The 23,164-nt window shown below is 37.4% G+C and overlaps 1 protein-coding gene across 1 annotated transcript in view; it reads left to right on the top strand.

The window, feature by feature from the left end:
- Positions 1–23,164, top strand: part of STXBP5L (syntaxin binding protein 5L) — a 421,799-nt gene that overhangs the window by 230,795 nt on the left and 167,840 nt on the right. Inside the window, 1 exon segment of the mRNA XM_043992879.1 lies at positions 20,480–20,558. Coding sequence (XP_043848814.1) covers positions 20,480–20,558 — 79 coding nt within the window.

The following is a 23,164-nucleotide window of genomic DNA, read 5'->3' on the forward strand; positions in this document are numbered from 1 at the left end:
GGGAAGGAAGGAAAGAGGGAAGGAGGGAAGGAAGGAAAGAAGGAAGGAAGGAAGATGAGGAGTTTGGTACAGAGGTATGCTATAGTAGTGATGGGCAGGGGGGATTCAATTATCTGGACATGAGCTAGAGTACTTTCTTTGCTACAGAAATGTGGTTAATCATTTGTTAGCATGCCTTAATACTTTCATCCTTCAAAAGGCAAAGGGACCAATAAAGGACATTTCTCTTTTGTACCAGATTTTTGCCAGCAAGGAAGACTGGTTGTTGCGGTATAAATGATTAGATGAAGTGGCCAGTCTGTTTTACAATTTGTGATAGAGGAGAGGAAAGATAAGAATGATCCCACACAAAGGCCAGATTTGGGACAGCACAGTCTCAAGGAGTTAGAAAAAGAAATCATAGATTAAATGAATCATGATATTGTGAACTGAACTTCTACAAGGGCAGTCTGCCTAGGAAGGACAGTTAAACTCCTCAGAGAGGCATCAAAATTCAGGAAATTTTTGGGAGTCACAGGACCTAGGTTCCAAACCTGCCTGTTGTCACTGCCTTCATGACTGTGGACAGATCACAAGAACCTTTCTGGGTCTCAGTTTCCTCAGTTGTAAAAGAAGATAGTTGGAATATATCACCCCTAAGGGCCCTTATATTTCTAGGTCCTTGTTCCTGTGATGGGAAGGAAAATGGAGAATTGTAAAAGAGATCAGTTGTATCACAAGGAATTTAACAGTCAATCTACATTTAGTTGAGCACTCAGCTGGTTGTTGATTTGTGTTCCTCTCAGCTTCCCTGCAAAGATTCTGAGGGATGGTTATTCATAGTATAGTTGAGTCGATGCTGGATGGCATCTTCATGACAATACTAGGTTATACATTGAATTTAGGAATGAGGACAGGTAATGGAGTATGAACTTGAGTATCTGGCAAAATTCAGTGAGAATATCCTAACCTTAAGAAATGTGGGAAAAAGAAGATGTGTGGGTGGAGCATGTTATGTATTTATAAAACTTTAAAGGGCTGTAATGTAGAAGACAGAAAACCCTATTATCTAAAAGGAAGAACAGATGTTTATCAAAAGTAAAAAGAATCTTCAATAACACTAAAGCTATCAAGTAGAAGCCAGATAACCATTTGATAGGACTATTATTAAGGGGATGCTTATTTCAATATGGATTAGATTATGTTAGATTAGATAACCTCTGAAATCCCAACTCTAGTTTCTATAATTCTAAATGCTTTGTAATCCATTTATAAGCAACCATTGACTTTCACCTGTTGAGCAGTGTTTCTTCTTCAGTGGTAGCGTCATGAGAAATGAGCTGCCATCATAATAAAATCTGTGATTTTCAGTAGTGTGAGCATTTCAGGGTGACAGGTGCTATGTATGTTATCTGAGCAACACTGTAGGCAGACCTCTGTCTTTATAGTTCTGACAGTCAGACCAAAGCAAAATGCAGCCTTTGCAAACTGGTTTGACAGCTGTTGTACATCATTCTGATTACAATCCACAAGTGGGCAGTCATCAAGTTATAGAGCATCTACAGCACTTGCTATTAGCATTTTGCTTTTGCTCTGCATGTCACAGAATGAGCCCAGTCTTATCTGACTCAGAATTCAATGTTAATATCCAAATCACAGTTTGGAATGCAATAGTGCATTGCTGAAAGTAGATAAACAGCAACCGTGCAAGAATGTAGCTTTTTGTGATGCTTTTATTCACAGAAAAGGAATTTGATATCACTTCTATACATTCAGCTTTTGCCGTCATTCCTTTATGGAGTGAAAAAAATGTTTATAGACCTTCGCTAGACAATCTTTCACGATAATGTGCCAACTTGATTAACAGAATAAAATGCATTGATTATTTCCGCGAGCATAACATATAAATCACAATGCTATTCTTGGCACATCTCCTGAAACTGTCTAAGGAAGGATGTCCATTCTGTAACTGATAATAGAATCATAATGACCTTCCTTCAGATAAAGCACCTTTGTCAGTGATACACATAGCTAATTTGTTAAATAGGATGCTAGCATGTTTTATTCTCACAGCAGTAAAGACTAATGTGCTAATGGTTATCACAGCATGCACAATCATTTTTACAATCATAGAGCATTCAGCTGATTCCTCTTTGAAATTCTGTGAGAATGCCAATATTGGTTAAGTAGAAATCTGTGGAATGGCCAACAGTAGTAGACATGGAAGTAGATTATAGTTATTGATGGCACAAAGAGGGTATTGGTTGTGACATTAAGTGCTACAGTCCTATCATATTAGGGGATGATGGGGGAAAAAAGAGTTTAAAGTTGATGGTTAAGAAGGTTATTGCTTTATGATTTCTGGAGAACAAAGTGCCATCTTTAACAAGTAGCAGTGTACTCTCTATAGTAGTTGAATGAAGATCACTTGGAAGATGTCATAAAGGCACTTCCAGCAATATGGTGATGTGATGGAACCTATAAGAAGTCCCAGACACACACATTCCATGGGAACTCGAACAATGTACCAAAAAGAACGATAAAGAAAACAAAAGGCAAATGGCTATGCATGTCTCTATGTAGACTAAACTGTACAATAAGACTTCCAGATACCTTCAAAGCTGTAAGTAGAGACAAGCTGTGGCAGGCTTATGGCACTGTGATTAAATATACTAGGGTCTCAGCAATAGAGAGAGCCAGACCATCACTCAGGGTCATGCCCATGCAGCCAGCACTGAAGTCACAGAAGAAAATAAGCCAGGCCAACACCCAGACAACACAGTCCTCAGGTAGCCCATCCCTGAGCCATGGCCAAACCATCTCCTTGGCAGCCCATGCCCAACCTACAGTGAGAGAAAGGGCCAGGACAGCACCTGGTATCTTAAATAAGGCTTGCTATTAGTGCAGTCAGCAATGCTCAGACGTAAGAGTCAAAGCAAGGGACAGAGCCATGATTTGGTGTTGTGCAAAGAGAAAGAGACAGAAACAGAAGGGGCTAAGGAGAAATCATATGTCAAACCACTAGAAGACTGAGTCAAAACCTGGGATTTCCAGCAAAAGGTGGGACTAGGTTTAGCCATCCATTCTAGCAACAAGCAAGACTCAGCAACTCCATCCAAAAATATGAGAAGATGCAGATTTTTATCCAATGACAAAATCCTAATCTAGAAATTGAGGCTCAAGATATAAGAAACAGATGAAAATACCATGAAGAAATATTATGAATTAAGAAAAGCCCAAGAGGTAAATCCAGAAGAAAAAGAGTAACTCCACAGAAAGTCCAGGCTCAGAGAAAATAATTATCCACAAGGACTACAAGAGCTCCTCTTTGAAGTGAGGGGTATGGAGAAAAGAATGCAAAGGAAAATTAATGAGCTAAAACTAAAAGTAGCAAATCTTACTCAAAAATGAACTCTAAGAATTAGAATGAATCAAACAGAAAGCACTGATTTCATAAAACAAGATAATATTAAAAAACAAAATAAAAAGCTTGAGAAGAAAACAGAACAATATCTAATTTTTTGTTTTTAGCGAGGCAATTGGGGTTAAGTGATTTGCCCAGGGTCACACAGCTAGTAAGTGTTAAGTGACTCCAGGACCGGTGCTCTATCCACTGCACCACCTAGCTGCCCCTAAATTTAAAAAAAAAAAAAAACAATTATTAGGTGACCTGGAAAAGGGGCCAAGGAGAAATAATCCAAGGATCACTGGACTCTACCTGCAAAACATGACCTAAAAAATCATGGGTATTATATTTCAAGAAATCATTAATAAAAACTATCAATAAAAACTATAGGGAACTGTGAAAATGGGAAAAATCTAATGATCACCTTCTGAAAGAAACTATAAATGAAAATTCATATGAATGTCATATGTAGAAATCCAGAGATTACAGATCAAATAAAAAAATATTAAAAGTCGCCAGAGAAAAAAGAACTCTAGTACAAAGAAACCAAAGACACAGTGACACATCTTAACAATTATCGCAATAGGGGCAGCTAGGTGGCGCAGTGGATAAAGCACCACCCCTGGATTCAGGAGGACCTGAGTTCAAATCCAGCCTCAGACACTTGATACTTACTAGCTGTGACCCTGAGCAAGTCATTGCTCAACAACAAAAAACCACAAAAAAAAAAAACCCCAAACCAACCAAACAAACAATTACCACGATAAAAGAGAAGTTCTTGGAATATAATAATTCAGAAGACAAAAGATAAAGGTCTACAACCTAGAATAATTTACCCTGAAAAAGTGAGAACATTTCTAGAAAGGAAAAATGAGTCTTTAATGCAATAGAGGGTTTTAAAGCATTCCTGATGGAAAAAAACAGAGATCAGTGGAAGCTCTGAAATGCAAACACTATACAATGAGAACATTTATGCTTTAATGAGAGAAGAAGCAAATATCCCCTCAGATCTTGAATGTCTTTAAAACTCAAAGAGGGAGTTAAATAAGACAAACAGAGAACTTGGAGGTAGCCCTGCTTTGTTTTGATGGTCTTTAGAGGATAAATAAAAGGGAAATAATAGATAATATACAATGGGAACTTCTTATATAATCAGGGTGTCCAAGTTGAAGAGTATATAAACATAGAGTATAAGCAGTGGGAGGAACATCACATACCATTCCTTCCCAACTACTCTCCTTTTGGACTTCTTTGTAACCCTCCATCATGCCTTCCTTCCCCAGGGAGCTCATCATTGGTAAATCTCATCCTGCAATTTTGAATCTCTTTGATACTCACATTTCATCAATACCCTCTTCTCCTCTGATTGGACCCTCTGATTGAAGGGCAGAGCCACAGTTTCCAGGGTTTCTATTTGAGGAGAAGGCTCAAAACAATCCTCTCCCCATTTCCCACTAGCTATACTGCTTTTGGACTTTTCCATCATGTCCCCTGACTCCAAGGCCAGTGCTTTATCCACTGTGCTACCTAGATGCCCTAAGGAAGTAGATTATTAATTGCTAGTGTTAAGCATGCTCCTGTCACACCTTCTTTGTGAATAAGGAAACTGGGAGCAAGAAGAGGAAAAATTATAACAAGATAGGGAGGAGGGAAATAACATAATTAAGAATCTTACCAATAAACATAAATGGAATGAGGTTACTCATTTAAAAAAAGATAAGGGTCACAGAATGTATTGGAAACTAGAGTCCAACAATGTCATTTACAAGGGGAAAAAATTTAACAAATAGTTGCAATACACAGCTGGAGCAAAATTTATTTTGCATCAGATGAACTAAAAAAAAAGTGTACTGATCATGATCTCAAATAAGACAATAATATATATAGACATAATTAAAGGAGATAAACCGAGAAAGTAAATGCTTAAAGGCACAATAGATAATTAATCAAATTATAGGAAATTATAATAGTGAAAGACTTTAATTTACCTCTTTCCAACCTAGATACATCTATTAAAAAATGAAGAAGAAAGAAGTTAATGACATGAATAGAATTTTAGAAAAGTAAAACGTGTTGTATCTCTAGCCATTTTGGTACCTTTGCAAAAATTGAACATTGATTAGGGAGTAAAAGTCCAACAGATGCAGAAAAGCAGAAATATTAAATAATCCTTTACTGAGCACAATGAAATAAAAGTTATAGTTGATTAGGAGCATTTGAATAAAAAATTTAAAACTAATGAGAAAAAATATTTTATAGCTCAAAAAAATGACAAAAATTCATCTGGAAAAACAAAAGCTCAAGAATACCATGGAAATCAATGAAAAGAAATATGAAAGAAGGTGGTCTAGCAGTACCAGATCTCAAACTGTATTATAAAGTGGTAATTATCAAAACAATCTGGTATTGGCTAAAAAATAGAGAGGTGGATCAGTGGGATAGAATAGGTACAAATTACACTATAGTAAATGACTATAGTAATCCAGTATATGATAAACCCAAAGATCCAAGCTTTTGGAACAAAAACTCATTATTTGACAAAAACTGCTGAGAAAACTGGAAAACATGGCAGAAACTAGGTATAGACCAACATCTTACACTATATACTAAAATGAGGTTAAAATGGGTACATGATTTACATATAAAAGATGATACTATAGGCAAATTAAGAGAGTATGGAATCATTTATCTGTCAGATTTATGGGCAGAGGAAAAATTTAGGACCAAAGAAGATATAGAGAATAAAACAAAATACAAAATAGTTCATTTGGATTATATAAAATTAAAAAGTTTTTGCACAAACAAAACTAATGTAATCAAGATTACAAGGGAAGCAGAAAACTGGGAAAGAATTTTTGAAACAAATATCTCAGATAAAAGCCTCATTTCTCAATTATATAGAGAACTGAGTCAAATTTATAAAAAAATACAAGTCATTCCCCAATTGATAAATGGTCAAAGGATATGAACAGGCAGTTTTCAGACAAAGAAATCAAAGCTATCTATAATCATATGAAAAAAAGCAAATATAACAAAAATGGAAAATATCGAATGTTGGCGGGGATGTGGGAAAGCTGGGATGCTAATCCACTGTTGGTGGAGTTGTAAAAAGATCCAGCCATTCTGGAGAGCATATAACTAAAAAAAAGCAACAGATCAAAAACCTTCAACTTAAACACCACATTGGAAATTCTGAAAATCAGAAAAATAGATTGACAAACTTGAAAGCCCCTTATTCCCCGCCCCCCCCCAAAAAAAACCACACCACCAAACTCTTATTGAATTAGGATCTGGTTATAAAGTTAGGATCTGGTATTTTGAAGAAAAATAGGTTATAATAAAAGTATTAAATCATTAGCTACTCTGATAAAAAAAGGGAGAAGCAAATCAAATTGTCAGTATAAAAAGTAAAAAATGATTCATAATTGAAGATGAATTAAAGGAAATTCATACAGAAATCAGTTGCTGTATTTATATCTCTTATAAGTAAATGTTTAGTTGTATTTTGTTCTTTTTCTCCTGCTTAAACGTTGCAAGAATTCTCATTTATAAGAGCAATATTTGGCATGCCTTAAAGATTTCTGAGCAGAGACTCATAGGGTTTCAGAGCTAGAAGGGACCTTAGATGCCATCTAATCAAATTCATATATGAAAAAAGATATTGCCTCCTAATGTAGCCCATTCTACTTTCAAAAGGTCTTATTAGGAATCTTTTCCCTCTTATCAAGCCTAAACTTGCCTGAAGCATTCATTCATTGTTCCTAAGTATTCCTTCTGGGGCAAAGCAGAACAAATTTAATCCCGATTCTCCTTGGCAGTCCTTCAACTACTGGAATGGAGCTAATCTGCCTGCACCTAGTCTTCCCTAGGCTATTCAGACGCTCACATGTCATAGACTCCAGTTTTTCACCATCCTAGTTGTTTTCCTTTGGATGATCTACAACTTATTACTGTCTTTCCTAAAATATTACAGTTAAAATAATAATCCCCTAACTGTGGTATAGCCAAGGATTATCACTTCCTTAGGTTTGTGCATCAGTGTGTTGTAATATTTTGTTAGCTTTCTGAGCTGCTCATCATACTATTGACTTATATCAACCTTGCAATTCACTGAAACTCTCAGATATTATTAAAAACTATTAAATAGGGGCAGCTTAGGTGGTACAGTGAATAGAGCTCTGGCCCTGGAGTCAGGAGGACCTGAATTCAAATGTGGTCTCAGACACTTGACACTTACTAGCTGTGTGACCCTGGGCAAGTCACAACACTAATTGCCTCACAAAAAAACAAAAAAACAAAACAAACAAAAAACCCTATTAAGTAGCCTTACCTCTGCCTTCTTATCAATCAATTAACAAGTATTTATTTAGCACCTCCTATGAGCCAGGTACTGTTCTGGAATTAAAGATACAGAGACAAGAGTAAAACAGTAGTCTCTGCCTTCTGGTAACTTTAACTGGTGTGACAACATGTGTATGCAGAAAACATACCCTTTTCATATGTGAGCAATTTGGTTCTTGGAAGGGGTAGAAAATGAACTTTCATGTAAAGAATGATGAATGGAATCACCATATGAATAACATAAAATACTATTTATTTTGTATATGAACATATGTGCTTCCTAAAAGGAGAAGAAAAAGATGACAAAACACAGAGGTGATGTTATAATTTTCCCACTAAAATATGATGAGAGAAACATATTAGGAAAATAAGATAAGAAAGAATAGGGAGGACCTGTTTGAGGGCAGAGAAATGACCAATGATACAGGCCCCTGTGGTTCTTCATATCATTTGCATATGGCATTTTTTTTTTTTGAGATTTTAAAGTTACAATGTGGCAATGAATTCAATAACAGTTTGGAGACTCTGGGAAGATTAAATAAGGAGTATTGGTTTCATAACTAAACTGGCAGAAAAGTAGATTTTATGAGTTTTACCTCATAAAATAAATTTGTCACTAAATACCGGGGGCTGCAATTAGATACATTAAAGGTAGTTAAGATGCCTAGAGGAGAGGAGTTAAGGCAACCATAGGAAAAGTTAAAAAGCCAGGAGGAGTGAAGCTGCCAAGAGCTGTAATCCACTAACCAGAGCCTCCTACTTAGAAGAGAAATAAATTCATTATGACTGCTAGATGGCTGGGTAGCAAAGGTGCTGAACATAGGTTCAGGAAGACCTGAGTTCAAATTCTGCCTCAGATGCTTATTAGCTGTATGACCTTGAGGAATTTTTTACCACTAGATGGATTCTTGAAAACATTCCTCTTTCAAAGAATTACTCACCCACACAATCCAATAAAAATGTAAGTAAAAGTTTTTATTATTCATCACACAGAGGTATGGCAGGGAGAAGTCTAACTTCAACCTCTTGGGGAGGTACAAGTTGTTGGCATGTTTCTTAATCAAGACAGCACATACAGGTACGGTTGGGAGAAGAAGAGTAACTTCAACTCCTGGGGCGGTTTAATCAGACCGCCATAGAGATATGGCTGGGAGAAGAAGTCTAACTTCAACTCCCTGAATAAAGGAGAAGATCACAATTTTATAGAGGCGAGAAGGGGGTGAGGGGGACCTAACACTGAAAAGTTCCAGCACTTTGAAAATGAAGATGTTAGCTATTTGGATATATGAATATTAAAAATTCCACATTTCTAACTTGAGATTGTTGTCACTACCTGGTCCTAATCACATAGCAAACACGACTGGCTCCCAACTAAGCATATGTTGTTAATTCAACGATCCCAGCTTTCTGGGTGGCTGTTATATTATCTATTTGACCAACCACTATCTACTTAACTACTTTGCTTCTCCAAGGGAAGAGTCATCTCTAACTGACCCCAACAAGCTGATCAACCACATTTCTCCATGGTCATAGTGTCCCCCTCAGGGCCAGAGCATCCCTAACTGGATTCAGGCCTACCATGCTGCTACTACAAAGTCATATATCCTCTCTCATCCTCATTTTGTTCATTTGTAAAATGAGAATAATAGTAGTACCCATTTCACAGGGTTGTTGTGAGGTCAAAATAAAATATATGTAAAGTGCTTTGTAAAAGTTAAAGGACTATATAAATTCTGGTATTATTAGTGTCATTTTTGCTGCTTCCACTGAGAGGGAGGAAAAGGGTGAAAGTAGGCTTGGTTATTAGAAGAAATGTGTATCTGATTGAACAAAGAATCCTTTTGAGTGATGAGTTGGCTTGGCTTGTTTATGTTATGCAGAGAGGAAGTTGGAGGAGTTATGTAGTTCTGGCTTAAGGGAACTGCTTATCACTATAATAGCATAACATTCTCTCAATACCCTGGTAAGAGTGATTGTTAGTTAAAAGAGCATCTGACTGTTTCATCAATTTGAGAGGAGAAGAATAGATTTGCTCACCAGAAGAGCAGTGATAATCAGAAGGAGAATAGTTACTGGGGAAACAACTTTGCATGATACAGATTTTTCCCCAAGTAATCAAGTACATCAAAGTATGCTTCTCTGCTAGATTTCTCCAAGTGTGTGCCTACTCTCCCCTAGGGAAATGACATATATTGGTGGGAAAGGGTGACACAGGTTTATGTATGAATTATTATTATTATTATTATTAGATTGATATTGAGTAACAGTGATGCTATAATTATTCTTGCCTTCACCACATCATTAAGTAAATGTTTCATAAGGGTTAGTAATGACTAACTTTTTATTAATAGAAAGTACTCGAGTGGACCTCAGGAACTAGTGGATAGCAAGAGTGTGTCCTATCTACCCAAATACACAGAATTGCCCTTAGAATTCTGAGAGAGAATTTGTGTTATAGCTATATGAAGGTGATCCACAGACCTGCAGACCTGCAGGTATTAGGGTAAGTAGGCCAATCTCGAGATAGAGAAGATGGACACACACACACACACACACACACACACACACACACACAGAAGAAATATTCGGGCGGATGGATGGATAGACGGATAGATAGATAATATGCAAAATAAATATATAGGGATATAGTGATGTCTCATAAAATAGTTGCTCTGTCTTCTTAGCAATATGTAAACCCATTCATTAATCCATTTTAATAAGTAAAAAACTGTCTTTGCTAAATTGCTTTTGTGCATGTTTCTTAGAGCGTTCAGCAATATCTTTTCTCTGTGCTTTTGACCATTGTTTTATCTTCCATCTTCTAGCTCAAGCCTGATTCAATCCAGTTTGGTGGCTCAGGGTCAGGCTTGGGATTAGAATGAGATGAAACTATTGTGGACCACATTACATTCAGCTCTTTTTAAACTTAAAAATAGACTAGGAAGGCTACTTATCAAGGCTACAGCACTGGTTCAGGCAAACACAGCTCCCTTCTTGTCGAAACAGAAACAGTGTGTTGACTCAAATGCTGGCAGGTCATCAGTGAAGTCTGAAAGGCCTCATCCCCACATGGGCTGGTGGTTTTGTGCCCAAGTTACAGCAAGCTCTCAAGATCTAGCCTTCTGAATCAGTAAAATCTTGAAGTTCGCTTGTCTGCTTGTTAGGGAAAAACAAACCTGGCCTGAATGGCAAGGACTCTATCACTACCCATGTGCAGAGATATCCGATGCCTATCTATTGTGTGTATCATCACAAATGCATGGCTTTAGGTAGCTTGACATCTCCTCTTTTATAACACTAGATGCTAAACATAAGCAAGCTTGGCATCATCATCTTTGTCTCCTCTATGTCATTTACCTCATATCCAATCAGCTGCAGAATTTCTTTTTCTGTAACACATCTCTCATATGCCCCCTTCTCTCCATTACCGCAACTACCACCCTCATTTAAACCTTTATTCCCCTATTGTGTATCTTATTACAATACCCTTCTAACTATATGCCCTGCCTCAAGTCTCTTCTCCACTCCAGCCCAAACTCCATATAGCTGCTAACGTTATTTACTCAACTTTGGGTCTGGTCATATTACCGTCCCCCCACCCAGATCCACTCAATACACTCAAGTGGCTTCCCATCATTTCTAGGAGCAAATATAAACTCCTCTTCTTGGTATTTAGAGTTCATCACAACCTGATTCCTTTCAGTCTTTCCTGTCTTTTAGTGTATAAGTCCCCTCCACACAGAGCCATAATGACCTATTTGATGTTTCTCATCCATGGCACTTCACTTCCCATCTCCATACCTTTGCATTCAATGAGAGCCCCTTTGCCCCAGCTTCAAATGCTCTTCCTAACTTTTTTCTACCTCTTAGAAAATGACATATTGTAGATTTGGTCCATGTCACATTTTGCTGAAAGCTTTTCCTGCCTTCCCACCTCCCAGGTGCTAGTGCCTTCTCTTCTAAAGCTGCTTTCCATCATCTCGGTATTTATCTTCTATAAAGCGATATGCATAATATGTAATATGTGTATGTGTATATTGTATTTATATGCAATATATGTGTATACACACATATACATATATATGCACACATGAGGAAGGAGAGAAGGAAACACACACAGAGAGACAGAGAGAGACAGAGAGACAAAAGAACAGAGACAGACAGAGAGAACAAGAATTCCCTATTTGAATGCAGACTTCTTCAGAGGAGGGATTGTGCTTTTTCTTTGTATCCCTAGTGCTCAGCCCAGTGTAAGTGCTTAATAAATGCTTGTTGTCTTTTTTTATTAGGAATTCCATGTAGTCTTGGTGTTCTTAGGGTCAATTCTGTCTCTTTTATAAGATACTACTTAGAATTATTGTAGAATTATTCTCCTCTGGAGTTTTATCCTGGATTCTTTTAACCTATGGTACTTTTTCATTAGATTATGAATCTTCCTTTGCTTGCTTATTTCTTCAGTCTTTTTGCTAATGTGTTTTTCCCCTATTGAGTCTTAACTAATAAACTTACCCATTCTAAGGGTTGGAGGGCTCTGAATTTTTGACACAAAGCAACTCCCTCAGAGATGCTGGTGAACATCCACTGTTACTTCTAAATATCTCTTGACTAGCTTTGGAGTTGCCATAACACAAAATCTATAGCCTAGGAAAAGGAGTGGAAATAAGGATCCAACAGCACTAACAGATATCTAGGAAACTGCTGATGGTACCTGGTTACTGTTCATTCCTGTTGCTGTTACATCCAAATGTCTCTTGACTCTGAAGCTACTGGATCAAATGCTATTCAGTCTATGCTCTGAATCCTTCACCTCTCTGTCAGGAGGTGGGTAACTTGTTTCATCACAAGACCTCTACTGTTGTGGCTGGTCATCATTGTGATGAGAGTTCATAATTCTTTCAAAATTGTTTGTCCTTACCATACAGTTGTTATTGTAAAAATTATTCTTGTTCCTTCATACCTGAAACATCTCCTTCAGCATTTTTTGTAGGATAATAGTATTCCATTACATTCTTACACCATGATTTCTTCAGTCATTCCCCAAATAATGAGCACTCTCTCAGTGTCCAATTGTTTGTTACTAGGAGAAGCTGCTATCAATATTTTCCTGCATATATAGATCACAGAACAGGAAACTAAGTGGGTGCCTGTCAACTGGGAAGTGGCTGAACAAATGATGGTGTATGAATTGAATAGAACATTGTAGTCCCATAACAAATAATGAAAGGGTTGGATTCAGAGAAACTTGACACAGACTTATAAAAACTGATGCAGGGGGCAGCCAGGTGGGGCAGTGGATAGAGCATTGGACCTGGATTCAGGAAGACCTGAGTTCAAATACAGCCTCAGACACTTGACACTTACTAGCTGTGTGACCCTGGGCAAGTTACTTAACCCTCATTGCCCCACAAAAAAAGGCAAAAAACCGCCAAACTGATGCAGAGTAAAGTAAGCAGAACCAGGACAACTGTTTATATAGTAGCCATAGTGTTGTAAATACAAAGACTTAAGAACTCTGATAAATGCATTGACCAATTATGACAGCAGGTAAGGAAGCATTCTTCCCACCTCTTGATTTAAGTGTGACAGACTGTATATATAGCATGAGATACACATTTTCAGACATGACCATTGTAACATAAATTTGTGCTCGACAAAATGTATTTGTTATAAGGTTGAGCTTTTATATGAGAGAGGAGAGACTAAGGGGAAAGAGTGATAGTGATAAAAAAGGAATTGAATATTAATAGAACATTTAAAAATACACAGAAGAGAGTAGAACAAAGTTCAGGAATTGTACAGACAAGTAGGGCAATGTTGGTACAACCCTATTAAATTTACTATATATTTTGAAGGCTGTATATAAATAACTCAAGGTTTCTTTACAATTTTTTTGTGGGGCAATGAGGGTGAAGTGACTTGCCCAGGGTCACACAACTAGTAAGTGTCAAGTGTCTCGGGCCAGATTTGAACTCAGGTCCTCCTGAATCCAGGGCTGGTGCTTTATCCACTGTGCCACCTAGCTGCCCCACCAATTATTTCCTTCTTTTGTTTTTATATAGTCACCATTCATGTTTATTGATGATTTTTATTCATAATTTTTAAAAATGAAGAAATAAAGGAAATATGGGAGGCTAGGAAATTATGACAGGTAAGAGGAATTTCCAAGTACAAGATCATGTGAATAGATGTTGTTTAATGATGTGAGGTTTAAGGTATGATCACTCCTGTAGCTGGCTGATGATATACAGTAGAGATGGATCAGTTACAGTAGTTAAAAAGAATGATGAACTGAGAGGCTAGTGTTCAAAGGGTCATTAACTTGAATATTGAAATCATCAAGCATGAGGGCAAGGGTTGGGGAAAAGAAGAAGGCTGATCCACATACAGAATTTATCAAGAAAGGAGGGAGAATGAACTTAAAGTTTATAGATGATAGAAAAAGGGATGTAAACAGGGTTATATAGCTTGATGGAGTGAATCTCAAAGAAGGGGAAAATGGCAGCAGACTTAGGGACTGATTTTGAAGACCAGTAAAGACCAAAGAATGTGCCAGCTTTTCTTCTTGGTGCAGTTTGTTGTGGACATGAAAGAAATGGCCAGCATTGGAGGGAGTGGCCAGGGAGAAAGTGACTTAAGTATACCAACTCTTCTTCTTGACCCATTTTGTCAGAGGGCATGCGAAAAAGAGATACTAGCACTAACTGAAGAGGATAGCTTTTAATGAGGCATATCCTACATTGTATGATAAGTAACTAGGGCCAGATAGGTGGCCCAGTGGATAGAGCACTGGCTCTGGAGTCAGGAGGATGTGAGTTCAAATCCAGCCCAGACACTTGATGCTTACTAGCTATGTGACTCTGGGAAAGTCATTTAACCCCAATTGCCTCAAATATCTGGGGCCAAACCAATCATCCTGATGTATATTTTGCCACTGGACCCAGATGGCTCTAAAGGAGAGAGTGAATCTGACTTTGTATAACCCTCCCTCACTTAAATCCATTTCACTTCAAGTCATGAGATCCTCCTGATATCATGGTCCTCTTCAAGAACAAAGGATAAACAACAACAGTGATGATCAACTATGAATGCACTTAGCTATTCTCAGAAATACAATGATCCAAGACAATTCCAAAGGACTCATGATGAAAAATACTATCTATTTCCAGAGAAAGAACTGATGGAATCTGAATGTAGATTGATGCATACTTTTTTCACTTTATTTTAGGGGTGTTTTGGGGGTGGGTCTATATTTTCTTTTACAACATGACTAATATGGAAATATACTTTGCATGATTGCACACATATAATCTACATCAAATTGCTTCCCATCTCAAGGAGGGGGTAAAGGAGGGAGAGAATTTGGAACTCAAATTTTTAAAAAAGAATGCTAATGTTTTGCAAGTAATCGAGGAAAATAAAATACTATTTAAAAGAAATAAAAGGAATGAAGTATATTCCAGAAAAAAGCCACGTTTTCCTGAGAACAAAATGGAATGAGTATGGGGGAAAGAGAAAGAGAGAATCTAGGATGAAAGAGACTTTTATAGAGTGAATATTTCAGAGGAAGCAATTGGGAGAAGACAAAGGATGGCATTGACCAGGGGGAGGTAGGCATGAGATGAATATAGATGAAAATTGTGGTAATGACCATAGTAGGGGAAAGGAGTACTTAGTTTTTCAGATGAATGATAATTCTGAATTATACAGATTGGGGGAGGGGGGAGGAAATAATCTGGTAGCCATGAGACAGAAGTAGTACTAAAAATGGAAATGTTTACAGATCAAATTGAACCCAAAGTTCTAATTGGAAATATAGTATGAAGATGCCTCTCAGGTATAGCCCCAGAGCTCAGAAGAGTAGCAGGCAGGAATATCAATGATAATGGCAGATTGAAAGTTGTGTAATAAAGAAGATCTCCTATGCTATTCAGCATAGGATGTATCGGGAGATAACCATTTCACTCTTCTGTCCTTCATTCCCACAGTCCTAGAGAAAGACCAAATCCAGGACTAGGGTGATTGTGGCAATGGATCTTCCTCCTTTTTTATTAGCAATAGTCTTTTTCCTCCTGCTTTGTGTAACAGAGGAGGATGGAAGAAGTTGTAGTTCCACATTTCCCATTCCCACTTAGACCCCCTTGGTTGATCAGAGCAGGGTATGAATTGGTGGAAATTGCATCTAAGAATATTGTGTAGTGGAGGTTTATAGTCCTGAGCAACATATAACAAGGGCATCCACTTCACTGTTCTGTCTTCTTCCACAACATTTTGATGGGCAAAGTCAGGGCTTAAAAAAAATCAAAGGCAGAGGTAGCTAGGTGGTGCAGTGGATAGAGCAACGGCCCTGGATTCAGAAGGACCTGAGTTCAAATCCTGCCTCAGACACTTGATGCTTACTAGCTATGTGACCCTGAGCAAGTCACTTAAACCCAATTGCCTCACAAAAAAACATCAATGGCCATAGTGGCCAGAAGGGTCATGTGGTAAAGGGAGTTCTGTAATAAAGATGTTGGCAAGAATTTTTCTAGATCTCATATTAAACAACATTGTCAGACCCACACTCTATGAATCCCATTGTAATTCTAGATTTAATATGATATGCAGTGGTACTAGTTGAATTAGATGAAGAATGCCTATTGTCTAGACTGTGATATATAGTTGGAAAGACATCTCTTTGGGCTAGTGCACATATCTTGGACAAACACTTCATTAGTTAAGTGAAATAGGTCTACAGGAAATGAGAACATCATGATGGACTATGTTGCTTTTGAGAAATTATGTAATTTCTTTAAATGTCCTCAAGTTTTTCTTCATGAAACAAAGACCATCAATTTTTACATCTATAGTTTTTCACTGAAATTATTTGACTGTGAATCAAAGAATACCAAGGTACCTCAGACACTTGACACTTACTAGCTGAATGACCCTGGGCAAGTCACTTAACCCTCATTGCCCTGCAAAAATCAAAACAAAACAAAGAATACCCAGGGTTCCTAATTGTGAAAGTTGTGTGCTCCACAATACAGTAAATGTGAGTAGAGTAGGTTGTACCATTTTTCCAACAGAATTGAACCAGAAAAGCAGCATAAAGAACATTGGACATATAGCTGACCAAAAAGGGAGATTGGTTAGTTATGGACTAAAAGGGAAGGATGACCAGTGGATAGTCTGTAAACTCTCCATTTTTGCCATTACTACATGTGTCCGCACAGCACCAAAATATCTAGAGAAAGCATCTACCATGTTCATACCATGTTCGGTATTATGCCCATGGTCAAAGGATATGAATAAGTGAAACATAGATGGCTTATAATCTGTACTTTTGGAAAGAATATCTGCATCAGTAAGATCACAGATCCATGGATGTCTCAGATATGCTCTATACACTTTGTATTCCTGAATTCACCATCCTCTTAACAGTTGTTGGTGCTTACCAGTTGAACTATCTTTATGACACTTGTGCTCATGATGAAGGCTGCAAAGTGAAATAACCAAATGCCCCATGATGTCCCTTGTCTTTGCATGATGAAAACAATTTTGCCAACTCCTTTATTCATTCCCCCAAGCAGAGCCATAGTGCTTAATTTCCATTTAGCCATCTTTCTGTTTATTTGCCATCTGGTTTTATTTGTAGTAAGAATGTCTGTCTGGGGGGCAGCTAGGTGGTGCAGTGGATAGAGCACTGGCCCTGGATTCAGGAGGACCTGAGTTCAAATCCAGCCTCAGACACTTAACACTTACTAGCTGTGTGACCCTGGGCAAGTCACCTAACCCCAATTGCCTCACACACCCCCCCCCCAAAAAAAGTCTGTCTGGATGCAGTCATCATAGTAAAATGTCCCTTGATTCTCAAAGGCAGAGGGTAAGCTCTGGCAAGTTCTATTATTTTGAGCAATAGACTGCCTACTATCCAAGGACCAGCCTAAATAAGTACAGAGAAGCTCATCACCAGCAAGTTGGCCACTCAGTGATGATTTGACCTTGGGAGCACATGAAAAAAAATGATCCTCAGTGTCTTCTCCTACACAGTGTCACTGGCACCAAAAGTGTCAGAGGCTGCTAAGAATAATATGTTTTTACACTAAAAGTGAGATTGTTATCCAATGATCAGCAAGATAAAGATGAGAATAGACTGCAAACAATGATAATATTTCCAGCCCAATCTATTTAACAAGTTGTTGACACTGAAAAATGCAAAAGGAATAAAAGGTAAGACAGCATCATTTTTGAGTTTAAATGAAGGCCTCAGTGAAGGAACCCAAAGCATTCAGAAACTACCTCAGCTAGCAGATTCTTGATCTTCTTGCTAAGCAGAGAGACAAAACAGTAAAGAGAAATATTAAGAATACAACTTCAGGGGGCAGCTAGGTGGCGCAGTGAATAGAGCACGGGCCCTGGAGTCAGGAGCACCTGAGTTCAAATGTGGCCTCAAACACTTAACACTTACTAGCTGTGTGACCCTGGGCAAGTCACTTAACCCCAATTGCCTCACTTTAAAAAAAAAAAAAGAATATAACTTCAGGTGGCAGCTAGGTGGCACAGTGGATAAAGCACCAACCTGGATTCAGGAGTAACTGAGTTCAAATCTGGCCTTAGACACTTGACACTTAATAGCTGTGTGACCCTGGGCAAGTCACTTAACCCTCATTGCCCCGCCCCCCCCCCAAATACAACTTCATTTGTAAAACATCATGAAGCAGGATGGTAGAAAAACAGCAGTAGCATCACCTCAAAAAACACACAGTAGAAATCGGAAGAAGGTAAAATGAACCCATAGAAATCTTGGCATGAGGCTCAACTAAGCTGGATTATCCTGATTATGAAATTGTCATTCAGGAATATGGAGGCACGCTGATCCAAAGAGGTAATTCTGATCTTTATGGACCATGATAGAGAGCTAGTCCCCAAGAAAAGGGTTCTGGAAGCCTAGAAGAGCAGTAGGAAGCAGGGATTCAGAGGATGGCCAATAAATGGATCCTGTAATGTCTTATGGGAACTGCAGAGAGGTGTAGTGGATGCTCCCTCCACCAGTGCAAAATCAGTGTAAATAAGTTGCTTTACCTAGATAGATAGATAAGTCAATTAAGTTATTCTCATACTGACCAACTTCTTGGTGATGATCCTTTACAAATTTAGTTAAATTAACCCTCATATAGTAGACACAGTCCACTGCTGGGCCTGTATTTGATGCCATTCTTACTTATTAGGGCTTGCCAAAGTTTGCACTTCAGTGGTATAGCCTTTGAGAAGGACCAAGAATTACCTTCAGATTGTGATGAGAGAAAGATGTTATATAAGAGGACTTATTTTTTAAAAATACCAAATTTGACTGACTACCACATATTTCATTCAGATATAGGTATAGCAAAAGGAATAAAGCCAAATAAAGCAATATTATGCCCCCTTCTATGTTGTCAGTGGCTTTTCAGTTCATTTCCTTACAAGCCATGGAAAGCATTCCATATTTTTTTTTTACCCCACAAAAGCCATTCTTTTGTGCAAATACAGGTTACATCAAACTTTTGTTTGTTTACTTTAAGATTAACAATAATAGATTCCAGGGGCGGTTAGGTGGCGAAGTGGATAAAGCACCGGCCCTGGATTCAGGAGTACCTGAGTTCAAATCCGGCCTCAGACACTTGACACTTACTAGCTGTGTGACCCTTGGCAAGTCACTTAACCCCCATTGCCCCGCAAAAACAAAAACAAAAACAAAAAACAACAATAATAGACTCCTGCTCACTTTGATAAATAGGTTTACATTTTAATGAAGTTCAAATATGAAGTAGTAACTTAGTTGTCCCATGAAATTCTATAAAATTGGGTTCCTTTTGTATGCCAAAGCTTCCAAGGGATTGATGTTAGATATTAATATTTTATATAAGGTAATTACTTTGGAAACTTTATTGTCATTCCAGGTATGTCTATGGATAGTCAAAATTCCCAATTCTGTGATTGCTATCTTTGCTTTAACACTTACAATGATATAGCTTGAAAGATGACATTAATAATAACAATAATAGCTAACAATAATTAATTATAACAATAATTAATAATAACAATAATAGCACTGTGCTAAGTGCTTTACAATTATTATCTCATTTGATACTCACCAAAACCTTGGGAGGCAAATGCCATTATAATTCCCATTTTACAGATGAAGAAACTGAGGCAAATGGAGGTTGAGTGATGCATCCAAGGTCACACGGCTAGCAAGTGTTTGAGGCCAGATTGAACCCAGATCTTCCTGACTCCATTCCCAATGTTCAGTCCACTGTACCACCTAGCCACTCTGACAGTGAGACTGATGTCATTTCCATAAGATGAAAAGCACAATTAGATATACCACACAGCAAATTTGATTAAATTTTTTTTTTCGGGGCAGTGGGGGTTAAGTGACTTGCCCAGGGTCACACAGCTAGTAAGTGTCAAGTGTCTGAGGTCAGATTGGAACTCAAGTCCTCCTGAATCCAGGGCCGGTGCTTTATCCACTGTGCCACCTAGCTGCCCCCTGGTTAAATCTTAAGACAGCTTTTTTAAACCAATAATTAGTTGTTTCAGAAGCTGTATGCAGACTTAGCCTGTTATGCGTGTGGTTACTATTATGTCTAAGTTCCCTTTCAAATCTAAAATCCTCTGTCAAACATATTACTATAGTATTACCTTCTCATTATATGTCTTTAATTTCTTATTTTCTTTCACTGGTTAGCAGAATTTTTAATAATATTTAATAAAACCCTTTTCTTTCTTTAGGGAAAAGTCAGAGAGATGGAAGAAAACCTGAATCTTGTAAACCAATTCTTAAAGTTGAGTACAAGACCTGTAGGAACAGGTATGTGTTTTTTGCATTTGTGTTTATGGTAAGGAAAGAAAGGGAAGATGGGTTGAGAATTACATATAAGACACAAAGATATAAAAACCAACAAGAGAGAGGCTTTTGTTGTTGTAAAAAAATACTTATGGGGGGCAGCTAGGTGCCTTAGTGGATAAAACACCTGCCCTGGATTCAGGAGGACCTGAATTCAAATCTAGCCTCAGATACTTGACACTTACTAGCTGTGTGACCCTGGGCAAGTCACTTAATCCTCATTGCCCTGAAAAAAAAAAAAGAAAACATTTATGTAAGTAAATAAATTATAAATATATATTTTTAACTGAACTATAATTTCCCAGCATTTTGGTTATGTGGTCACACTATATTAATCTGATTCTCACTGAATGGTTATTAATGGATGTCGATTATTGATTATTTTGTGATATATTATCAATACTTGTAAAGTATTTTATAAGTTTAGATAAATATGAGATAAGTTCATTATAACACTCAACCAATACCAATTAAGCATCTATTATGTGCCAGACACTACTAACTGACAAGGAATGTCTTAGTGACAGGTGGATTATAGAAATTAATCAATAAATAAATATTGAATAGCACCCAACTTACTATATGCCTAACGTTATTCTGGGTACTAATAGATAAAAGGATGTAAGCTACTATCTACAAGGAGGTAACAATATATTTTGAGAGACAAGACCTATGATAAGAAGACAAGAAAATATGATTGAGATGATACCATGTGAATCAGTATTTTATCTTAAAATGGTAAAAATGTGTGGCAAAGATAATAAATACAAAATAAATGAAGATAGAGATCAAAATATGTTGGGATCATGAAGGAAAAACTTCACTGAGGTCTGGGGCCTGAACTGGATCTTGAAGGATAAATAAGCTTTGAATAGTCCAAGGGGAGACAGGATGTTTTTGGCAGGATTGCAATCAAGATGAAAGGCAAGAGTATGAAAAACATGCATAAGAAAGTGATTGCTAAGCTATTGTCAGTGATCTTTTGAAAAATTGTAGAGAAAAATGTAGTTCCATAGGAGAGGAAGACAAATTTTCCAGTTCTCAAAAAGGTAAGGAAGCAGAACACTGTAGGTTGGTGACTTTCATTTGGTTCCTGGAAAAATTCTAGAAAGTATTAACAGCTTAGTTCATGAAGATCTAGAAAAGGAAAACATGACAACATAAAACATCATAGCCTCATCAAGAATAGATTTTATCAAACTAACTTCATTTCCATTTTTGTAAGCATTGCTAGACAGGTAGATGAGGAGAATTTTATAAAGTTTGCCTAGATTCCCGCGAAGTATTTAACTAAGTCTTTCCGGCTATCTTTTCAGAAAAGACTCAAAGATCTGGACCAGATGGTAGTATAGTTAGGTGAATTCAGAACTGGTTGGATGACCCAGATCCAAAGAGCAGTCATTAATGGCTCAAGGTCACCATGGAGAGATGTCTTTTTGCTAAAAGGCTGTTTTAGATTATTGCATACTAGTTATTAGTGGTTGGTAAAGGATGTCTCATATATACGAAGATTCCTATAGCAGCATTCATGTATGTGTTAGACAGAAATTGTAAAAACCAACCAACCAAAAACCCTAGGTGTCCAATGATTGGAAGCTGAACAAACTGTGCTAAATTAAGGTAATAGAATTTTTATTGTTCCTTATTCATGAATATGAGGAACCATGTGGCAAGACTAATGTTAACTGATGGCGTATAAGAAAAGTAGAACCTAAAATAATATATACATTGATTATAATAACATGACTTTAAAAAACCAAAGATCTGGAAAAAACATTAAAACAGATAAATGTGATGTACAACAATACATAAATCAACATTTAGGTATTTGTAGCATTTTTTATTAAAAAAAAACTTTTCCCATTTTCTGTCCTTTCATACTACCTACTCCCTTTGTCCAGCCCTATTCCAGATTGTACTTACCAAAGTCTTATAGTCTTTCGATTTTTGTTGTTATTTGATTTTGTTCCATTGTTGTTTTTTTCCTTCTCTGCATTTTTACTTCAATTTGCCACAATTTTTCATTGTCCAGTGTTTTAGTAAGATTTTCTACTATTTCTTCTAGGCAGTTGATACTCATTTGTCTTTTTTCATTCTTCTCTGAGAGACATATTTTACATCTTAATTCCATCTTACTTTATTTCTTCTACTGGGGGCAGCTAGATGGCACAGTGGATAAAGCACTGGCTCTGAAGTTGGAAGGACCTAACTTTAAATCTGACCTCAACCACTTACTAGTTGTGTGAACCTAGGCAAGTCACTTAACCCTTATTGCCTATTTAAAAAATTCCAAGGCCATCTCCAGTTATCCTGACATGTTTGTGTGTGTATTGCTACTGGACCCAGATGGCTCTGTAGGAGAGAGTGAGGCTGGTGACTTTGTACAGCCCTCCCTTAAATCCAATTGACTGCAAGTCATGACATCACCCCAATGTCATGGTCCTCTTCAAAATCAAAGGACAAACAACAATAACTACAACTTCTACTGAACTTCTAAACCACTCTATGGAGGCTCTTACGGTGTTCTGTTCTCATTTCTGGGTGACTAGTGTTTGTACTGTTGTGGTATC

This window comes from Dromiciops gliroides, chromosome 3, assembly GCF_019393635.1.
Source record: "Dromiciops gliroides isolate mDroGli1 chromosome 3, mDroGli1.pri, whole genome shotgun sequence".
In the NCBI taxonomy this organism is placed as follows: domain Eukaryota; kingdom Metazoa; phylum Chordata; class Mammalia; order Microbiotheria; family Microbiotheriidae; genus Dromiciops; species Dromiciops gliroides.